At 54.2% G+C, this 9,863-nt stretch overlaps 1 protein-coding gene across 1 annotated transcript in view; it reads right to left on the bottom strand.

Annotated features, from left to right (window-relative positions):
• Positions 1–798: 798 nt before the first annotated feature.
• Positions 799–9,863, bottom strand: part of PTPRU (protein tyrosine phosphatase, receptor type, U) — a gene marked incomplete at its 5' end in the record, with an annotated part of 29,133 nt that continues 20,068 nt past the window's right edge. Inside the window, 4 exons of the mRNA XM_010191850.1 lie at positions 799–861; positions 3,103–3,238; positions 4,284–4,441; positions 6,634–6,759. Coding sequence (XP_010190152.1) covers positions 799–861; positions 3,103–3,238; positions 4,284–4,441; positions 6,634–6,759 — 483 coding nt within the window. The remainder of the gene's footprint in view (positions 862–3,102; positions 3,239–4,283; positions 4,442–6,633; positions 6,760–9,863) is intronic.

Below are 9,863 nucleotides of genomic sequence, written 5' to 3'. Positions count from 1 at the left end.
GGAACCATTGCCTGAAAAGCTTTGCAGAGGCGTCAGGAGGGGTCCAGGTTGGTCCCTGACAAGGGACACTGCATGCCCAGTGTCCCCTTTACCACAGCGTGAGCCCAGGCAGCTGCCAAGCCCCTGCCCCCACTCCTGTCCCTCGTCCCCGCTCTGTCCAGGGCTGCATACACGAAGGGACGGAACTGACGGAACTAAAAACAGCAAAGACCAAACCAATGGTGCGAACAGGCAGAAACTCAAGAGCTCCTCTCGGGGTCCTTGCTCCAGCTCAGAGCATGTCCCCACCAAGGGCAAAACCTGCTGGCAGCCATCTGGGCTCCTCTGAAGAGCAGCATCGACTCCACCACAACTGAAACAGCAACATCTCTTCTCCAAATATCCATCCTTCCCTCCTGGGAAATGGCCTCGGCTCCTCCTGTCCTCCTCCTCCCCTCCCTGGCTTCCTCTCCAGCTGCTTTAGAGACACCTGGGCAGCGCCGCGGGGCCGCATCCTGCACACAGCAACCCCATCACCGTGCCTCAATGCGACGCAGGGACAGGACGAGTCATGGCATCCGACCCGCAGCCGCTCGGACACGCTCGGGGCGGGAAGGAAAGATGGAGAGTGGAGGGGGAAGACGGGGAGCAGCCGACACGTCCCCACGTCCTGTCGTTTTTCTGGATCGGATGGGTTCTCTCCTTGGGTCCTTCACTGTTTCCCTCCTCATCTCCAGTGGGAACGCAACGTCCGAGCGCGAAACGCGCGGTGGGCACAACCCCAGCGCAAGCCCTTGCCGCTGCTCTCCTGGCCAGGTGCTATCTGGTCTCCAGGGACTCCAGGTATTCCAGTGCTATGTCATAGCAGAAGTGATACTGCTCCTGTTCAGAGAGAGAAAAGAGGGTGTTACAACCCCGAGTAAACTATGAGCCATCCCTCGGATCCAAAGGCCAGTGCCAAACTTCCTGCATTTCGGGGGCACACAGCACCTTCGTCTCCCCCAAAGGAACGACAAGCACCGTGATGTCCCCTTACCATGAAAATATGGTTTATTTACTGCAGTAGAGTACAAACCAGCCTGCACCAGTGCGGGGCTCCACTGACCAGCCTCACCCACGTCTGACCTCACGGAAACGATGGGGCCGATGGTCAGAGGTGTCCGAAATAAAACCCTGGGCATGAAATTGAGGAGTGTTTTTAATTCTGGTTTCAGCAGAGGCTGCAAATGGGGAGCGTGCCCGGGTGAGCATCCATGGTCTGGGTGTGGGATCTGCCCTGCCCCAGCTGCCAGGACATTTCTCATCACAAATTCTCCTGCTGCAGATAAAAAAATGCCATTTTCCATCCCTGGCAGGAATATGGTCTGGGCATTTGCTTTGCGTGGGGGGAGAGGCACGAAGGGAAGTCCCAGAAGCTTTCACTTCCCAAAAATCCAAACTTTCCAAGAGAAGTGCCAAAGAATTGAGAGTTTTGGTGCTCAGGGCAAAGTCTGAGCCGCCTGCGATGGCAGGGCTGGAGCCAAGGGTGCAGGACCTGGCTCCCTCTCCCATCCCTTCCCTTTCCTGAGCCAGTACGGGCGCTGTCAGCATCCTCCCACTCTTTGCTCCCCCCCAGTTGCACAAGGAAAAGCCCAGCATGGCTGGCTCCTGCTGTTATAGCAAAAATCCCCAAAACTGGGCTTGCAAAGGTGGTCTCATCCATCCTTGTCCTCCTGTTCCTGCGCTCTCCTGTCCTTGTACAACTCCCAGCACAGAAAACCACAGGGGAGTTCAGAAGTGCCCGTCCCCATGAGATGCTGCTCCTTGAAACTTCCAACAACCAAAAGCAGCCAGAGGAGGGGGAAAAACCCCAAATAAATCAGGTTTTGGATGACATGAGATGGGAGCATCCTGGGTGCAACAGCAGGGAGGGAAAAGAGCGAGCGCATCTCCCAAAATCCTCATCAAAGCTTGAGCACGAGCACAAAAATCCTGTTATCCCCCATGCGGGTGGGCGGCTGCTGGGGACCCCAGGTGGGAGCAGGGCTTCGGAGCGAGGAGGCTGCGACAGCTCAGATTAAAAGCACATAATGCTTTTTGGATTAAGAAAAAGGATTGTTTCCATTTATCATCGTATAAAAATAAACGGGCAGCGGGAAACCGCTCCGCGCCGGCTGCTCTCCGCTGGGCTGCGGCTCTTTACGCCGGGCGAGGATCCGACCTCCCAGTGACTCCAGTAGATTGGGAGTCCCAGAATAGACGGTTCAGGTTCATTTAAGGCTGGAGGATGCCTGCGTCCTGATGTGAAATGTTGCCTTTTTTTAATACCTTTGCAATTTAGCCCGATGGGTCTGGTGGCTTCATGCTTGTCACATCATCTTTCCATTATCTGCATCCCTCCCTCTGCTCCCCATCCCCTCCCTCACCTTCTCCTCCACTCCAATTCCTAATGCAAATCACATCCCCTCTAAAAACCATTTCATTTTGCAACTTAGGGATTTTATCATCTAAACAGGGTAAACATTTCCATCTGACTTGCTTTTAAAACATGGCCAGGCACCTGGATTCTTCCCCCATGGGGACAGACACGCACCCACTCCATCCCCTGTCCTGTTATCGAGGGGTTGAAATGGGGCACAGACTTTCCACCCTAACTCGCTGCCACCTCCAGCCTCCCCATCATGAAACATGGGCTCCATCGCTGCCCCCAGCTCATCCATCAATTAATTTCACTCAAAACACAGCTCCCTTTCATATTTCCAACAGGAATTCGTCTGACTCCACCTCAGAGTCGCTCCCGGCGCTGTAAACCCTCCAAAGAGCTGCAATTACATCCCATGAATTAATGCAAACCTGCCTTATTACTCCTGGGAAGGATTTCCGACAAGCCTGACACCGGCGCCAAGGACATGTCGGCACGGCGAGATGAAGGCAAGCCCGAGGCTGCTTTCACGCGCTGCCTCGCCTCCCTGTCCGCCCCAGCCCGCGGCACAGCACCAGCACGCTCGCAGAGACATGCTCTGCATGAGGATGCTCATAATGTTTATGAGGATTTGGGATAGAAAAGGAGGTTTTTTGGGAGGTGAACAACCCCCGGCACCTCTCATCCCTGCCGGAGGGACACTGGCGGTGTCTGGTGCTTACCAAGGTCTCTACCATATTTGGCTTGTAGTTGCGGAGGGTCTTTGCAGCATAGAAAACATCAGCCATGTTGTGACACTTGATCATCTCCAGGATCATGGTGGAGGCACAGAAGGTGCCACTCCGGCCACCTCCGTTCCTGGTGGGAGAAACACAGCAGTGGTGAGAAGATGGCACTGGAGCATCTATCTTCCTGCATCCTTTAATTCCCTCCTTTCTCTACCTATCCCTGCATCCCACATGTCCCAGAGCAGGGGCTCATACTCCAGAGTCCCTCCAGCTTGGGGGATCTGAACCAAACGCATGTGGTGGCAGGAGCTGTGATCCTGCCCTCTGGTCCTCACAAGAGCCACACCAGAGCAAGAAAACACCTTTTTGGACCATTTGGGGCTGGATCTTGGACATCTGGGCTCAGTTTCCAGCCCCGCCATGGACCAATTCCTTGTGTGACCTTGGAGAAGCCACTTTGTCCCTCTTCCCATCTGCAGGGTGACCCTGAGCCAATGCCCTGTTGAGTGGCACTGCCTGGAGGAACCACTCGATGTTTCAGAGTTTGATGGGTGCATGGCCTGCCCCCCAGCCTGGCCTGAAAGCATCCCACACCACCACGGCCAATTCCTGGCAGTGAAGGGGACTGGGGAGAGGAAGAGAGACCACGCCGCCAGGGTTTTATAAAGCATGTTCTCAAATTATCCCTCAGCTAACAAAGATGGACAAGGCTGTAATTAATTTTTGATTAAAGGCTCGCTTGCTGTCTCTACCAATCTGTGAGTGTGCTAGGTCCCATCCGAGGAGAGCACGCATAGGTGTTTGTGTGAGCCAAATCTGGCAAGGAGGAGGAGGATTGAGAGGAGGGGGCAGTGGGAGATGCACAGCTCCTGTCGAGTCCCTTCACAGCCTGTGACACGCGTGGGACATGGTGACATGGCTGGGACCGGGGTGAATGGTGGGGATGCTGCCAGCGGGTGTCATTCCCATTGAGCATCCACCTCCTGGAGGAGATTTGGCATGGGGACCACGAGGTGTCTCACCCAAAACTCATGTAGTGGGAGAGACAGAACCACCAGGGCACAAAGTCACCCCAGTGAGGGCTTGTTAGAGGATTTCCAGGCAGGATTGTGGACGTGCAAGGTGGTGGCATCTGCCCCCATGGCAGAGCCTGCTCCTCTCCAGCTGACACTCACAGGCAATGCACCACTGTCCTGCCATCGCCGCTCTCCTTCTGCCACCTCTCCACTTGGTCCAGGAGGTGCAGGAAGGATTTCTTGGAGTCCGGGATGTCTCGATATGCCGACCACCGCAGGTACTGGAAATGCCGGACCATCAGGTGCCCCTCCTGCAACTAGAAAAGCAAACCTCATCAGCTTGAACCCATGGGCTGCCCCCATTTCCTCCACTGGAGGTTTCACGGAGGGCAAGAGGGGTTTGCCATACCTAATAGTAGAGGAAGAGAGGAAAACCCTTTCCCAGTGCAAAACCTGATGGTTCAATCCTCTCCTCTGCAGCTCACACTGGTCCCACCACCCCATCCCAGCTGGGGGAAGCTCCGTTGATGCAGTTTATCCTAACTCACAGCATCTCGGGTTGTCTGTGCATCTCCCCAAACATCTTACCAGACCCCTAAGCACCCCCAAGGCTTCTCCATCACATCCTTGTCTTGCACGAGGAAGATCCGAGGGGATGGGTTTTGTCGTGTTCGCTGTAAACCAGGAGCCTGATGAGGAGCTGCCGCCCACAGAAGCGGGGAGCGGTGGAAGTGAGCATTAATACCCTGGTAATCTGGTTAGTTTTGAAACCTAATCTGGTTAGCGGGCTCCAGGAGGAGGATTACATCCATGAAGCTGAACGAGGCCAGGCTTTAGGAAGGCAGATGTGGGGCTCTTGCTCAGAAGTACTCGGGGCATCGGGAGTACTGATAGGACAAAACCACGGGTCACAGCCGCATCCCGGGGCTTGGCACACATGTGGGGAGCATGCATTGGAGGAGAAAGGGAGGGATCAGATGCAGATGGAGGATCCCCAGCTCTGGAGGGCTCCATCCACTCCACTTCCAGTGCCTGATGTGCAGGGGCAGCACCAGACCATCTCCAACCCGTGGGATTTTCAGGAGCTTCAACATGGGTTCATGGCATGGCTGGGATGGTCTCACCTCCCTGGGCTCAAGCTTTTGCTTTCAGGTGGAAGCCAGGAAGGCAGAGGGGAAAGATGAAACAAATCAGTGGAGTTAAAACCAGAGCAAACTCCTCTGACAGCCCAGGAAGGAAAGCTTTGGCATCTGCTTTGAAGCTCAGGTGAAGGCTCTGGAGGACCTGTGACACCACCAAAGCCCAGATCCCCTCCAGTTGGCAAGGCTTGACAAGAAGCAGCTCTTTGCATTTACCAGCGCTCCTCCAGCGAACTGCTGCTGCCTGGGGAAACGTCCTCTTAGATCCAGAGATTTCAGTCACGCTGCATTTTAATTTAGCACGGGGTATATTTGACCACCTGAGAGCAAAGCACATTTGGTGAAGAATTTTGTGCTGACACCCAGGAAATGCCAGATGCTCCCACAGGAAGCGCAAACTAAAACCCTCTTTGTGTTAAGAGTCCAAATAACCAGGATTTATCTCCTCTAGCCCAGCTCCCACATCGAAGCACCCTTCCCAGCTGGGCCCCCAGCCAAGCCACACGCTCCCTTCCAAGCTCCCCAATTCCCATCTGCCTGATGACCACCATGAAGGCATTGGCCTCAGTTTCTTGACAGCCCTCAGGAGATTTAAAGACCTCAGGGATGCCACCTCTTCACGGTTGGCTTTTGTAATGAAATCAGCTTTTTTTTCCCCACATACAGTTCTGTACTCATCGCAGCTCATCGCAGTCCCTGTCCCTTCCCAACTTCTCTGCGTTTCTCTTCATTTAAAGGCAAGCTGTACCAGCAAGGAAGGCATCAATGCAACAAGGACAAGAGGTGAAAACCTGCGCAGATCTTCTCACCCTGCAGGAAAACGGCTCTGCTGATCCCAGGGAAGCCACCGTGCCCATGCAAGGACTCTCCATCCTGTGGTACGTGTGGGGCAGAGATAGACCTCCAGGCAGGATGAGAAAGGTCTTCCTACAGAGTTATCCAAAATCTTGTGGAGACTCCAGAAAGGTTGAATGGAGCCAACAGTGCTTTGACGGACTCCTCTCTGCCAGGATGGGAGCTGGGGCTGCATCCTCTGGAGGAGCTGGGTTAGGCTGAAGAAGACACCAGCATCTACAGCACTGTCCAGCTGGATTATATGGAGAATTGCCTGGCTGGGCAATGCCAGGCTCTAGGACTGCATGGCCTCACCAGATGCATCATCCTTCTGCTCTCCAAGGAACTCTTCACTCATACGAAGAAACTCTTTGCGATGTTCCAGCCCTTACCCAAAGCAGCAGCTAACAGAAGTAATCCATCCCCTGCACACAAGCTCACCCAACCCAGACCTCTACACTGGGAGATGCCTGGGGGCACCTGAACACACACAAACACCCCCTGGCCATGCATGGAGCCAGAGGAGAGACCCTCACCCGTGTGATGTTCTGGACTCGGAAGAGACGGGACACGATGTCCTCATCCGCCGCTCCGGACACATACTCCACCTCCATCGGGCCGTACTGCTGGAGTCCCGGCTCAGGCCAGTACTGCAAGCAGGGCTGCAGAGAGAAAAGGCACAGCTCACTGTGAGCGGGGATGTGCACTGGGACACGGGCATCATGCATCACAGGCAACATCGAGTGGAATGGAGTGGTTGGTGCTGGACACCAAGAGAAGTCCTGGCACAGGAGTGGCCCCAAGATGGGATGCTGGACCCACAATGCTGTTACTCACACAGGACCCACTGCTGGGTGGAGGATCCCTCAGCTTGTTGAGGCATCAAAGCTAAAAGCTCAGGTCCACCTGCCAGCATCCACACAGCCCTTTCCCCCCTGCACACACACAACAGCTGATGGTCCTGGAGATGGACTTTGCTGGTCCAGGAGGATGCAGGATGGGCCCTGCCTCAGCCCTGGCCATTGCAGGCCTGATCCTGCACCAAGGTGGAACAGGGTCTGGCTGCTCCAAGGCTGCTTTCAAACCCCACCAGCTTCAGAAGCAGCTCTGCCACCAGTAGCACCAGCAACATGGGACGACAGTCCCCTCGCCCTATGGCCAAGCCATCCCTCCACTTCAAAGCCATCCCAGCCTGCAGCTCAGGAAAGGGCTGGGGAGCAACCCCGGGTCCCCACCATGGCACTGATGGATGGCTGGGTCCAAGGGTCACGGATGTGAATGTTTTCACACTGTGACAAAAGGGAAACCAGCACTGACACAAAATATATGATGTTTGTCACCGCACTTTAACAGGGCATTTAGCATTTCAGGCCATCTAACGGCTTGGGCCTAACTGCACGGCAAATGTGTTTGAGAAATAATTGCTTATTAATAGGGGCTATAAATCTCCAAGATCTCGAAGCCTTCTAGACTCAGAGCTATAATTTGGATATTAAAACTTCCTTCGGCAAGATGAAGTTCAAGTGAGGGATTTGCCCTCTAAGTCACCTTTCAGAGCTGCCTGCTGTAAAGGTTGATTTATTACCTGTTGGTCCTAAACTGGTAAACATTTAGGATCCAGCTAAATATTGTAACACAGACATCCCTGAAGAACAGACATCCAGAGAGAGAGGCAGAGCTGAATAATGAAGAAAAATGGCAGAGCCAGGGGACAGCAGCCACTGCAGCGGACGGGGACCTGGGGGAGGATGGCACAGGAGCAGGCAGCTCCTGCGGGGCTGAAGGGCGTTTCTGGACCATGGAGTGAAAGAGCAGGTTGAGAGAGAGAAATAAAACGGGGTTTGCTGCCTCCTTCCCTGCCGTGGTCATTGCTGCTGGGCTCAGCTGATGTCTGTGCTGCAGGCAGGAGGTGCTGGATGGTCACAGTGAAGGGACAGTAAAACAGTGGCACTGCTGCAGGGCTGGGGTTTCAAAGGGCATGGGGTTCCCAGCAGGGATCTCCTGAGAGTAAATGTGAATCAAAGTGGAAAATGCTCTCGGAAGCACCAGAGCCCCCCTAGTTGGACCTGCGCTGCTCAGGTAACACAGTTGCTCTCCTCCATGGCCACACCTGCAGGCAAGGCCCTCCCAGCCTTCAGGCCTCAGCCCCTCTGCATGCAGAGGGAGGCCAGGCCTGGTCCAGGCAGGTCTGTCCATCGGGAGCAAAGCCTGCGAGGCTCAGGGCAGCCACCATTGCCAGCCAGGGCTCCATGTGATGATGTGCACAGTGTTGTCCTTGTGCCAGGACCGCAGAGCCTGCCCACCCCTGTCAGAGCCACCCTTGGGTGCTGGCTGTGCACAAACACGCTCTGCTCTGCACTCGCAGAGGCACAGAGAGGCAACAGCCATCACCAGAACCCGCTTCTCGTGTTTTCAGCTGAAAACACCCTTCATGGCTCTACTCAGAGCATCTCCTGGGCAGTCCTTGAATGGCTGCTCACTGTCTCATGGATCTGTGTGTGTGTGTCTCAGCAGTGTAGCAGGTTGCTAACCATTTCCCCTTGGATTATGGGGGCTTCATTCTTCTTCACTGTATCATTTTGGGAACGTTGTGCCTAGGTTGGCCTCCATCACCCACAAGGCCTTCTCTGTCCACAAACAACAGGTCCAGCAGGTGCCTTCCCTAGCTGGCTCCCTCACCAATGGTGTCAGGAAGTTACACACACTCCAGGAGCCCCTGAGACCGTTTCCTCTCTGCTGCATTGTATTTCTAGCAGACATTTGGGAAGTTGAAGTCCTCCATGAGAACAAGGACTAGTGATCGTGAGACTTCTCCCAGATGCTTATAGAATATTTCATCTGCCTCTTCATCGTGGTTGAGTGGTCTATAACAGACTCCCACCATGGTATCTGCCTTGTTGGCCTTTCTCTTGATTCCTACTCATGACCACTTGTGCTTTTCATCACCATCGTCAAGCTCTGGACAGTCAAAGCAGTCCCAGTTGCTGGAAGGAGCCTCTCCAACCACCCCAGTCACACAAACCTGCTCATTTCACCGTATCCATGGGCAGACAGCTTCGTTAAATGTGAACAGGATCTAGGAGCAACTCCTCTGAGCAAGCCTACGAGCTGGAAACAACTCTGGGGCCAGCCCTGCCTCCTTTCTCATCAAACCTCTGCAAGGCAAGAGACACTCCCAGGACGTCCCTCAATGCTCAGGGTCTGCTTAATGTCACCCCACACAAGGGTCCTTCGGAGCACGTGGCCTTAGCTCAGCACAGAGGGACACAGGGGTGTGCTCTGTAGCTCTGCACATGTCCCACATATTTATATATATAAATAAATACCAGCATATTTACACGCCAGTCAGCACCGCATCCATCTGCATCCTCGTGACGAATGGTACAACTGCCGTTTTGGGTCATTTACATCGAGTATCTGATCTCAACTTGTAAAATAAGCCAGCTAATGAAGTCTTCTCCAGACATCCATTAAGAGTCTATAATGTCAATTTTATGTAAAAATCCAATACGCTTCCTCATTGAATTAACATTACAGACCTGTAGCAGACTTTTACATCCGCTCTGGCAGCAGCGGGAGCACTCCAGGCATGGCCCTGGGGAGCAGTGCACTGGGAGAGCAATGTAAGACAAGGCTGAGCATGGCTCCCCCCTACTACCTGGCTTCTGTCCCCTCTCCCCCAGGTGACAGGGGACACCTCTCCTCCAGTTTGGCAGATCTGCACATTCCATCAAACCATAAAACCCACAGGACAGCTGCTTCGCAG

This window comes from Mesitornis unicolor, unplaced genomic scaffold (genome assembly GCF_000695765.1).
Source record: "Mesitornis unicolor isolate BGI_N332 unplaced genomic scaffold, ASM69576v1 scaffold14279, whole genome shotgun sequence".
Taxonomy (NCBI): Eukaryota; Metazoa; Chordata; class Aves; order Mesitornithiformes; family Mesitornithidae; genus Mesitornis; species Mesitornis unicolor.
Note: the sequence above shows the minus strand (reverse complement) of the source record. Positions and strands in the feature narration are given on the sequence as shown.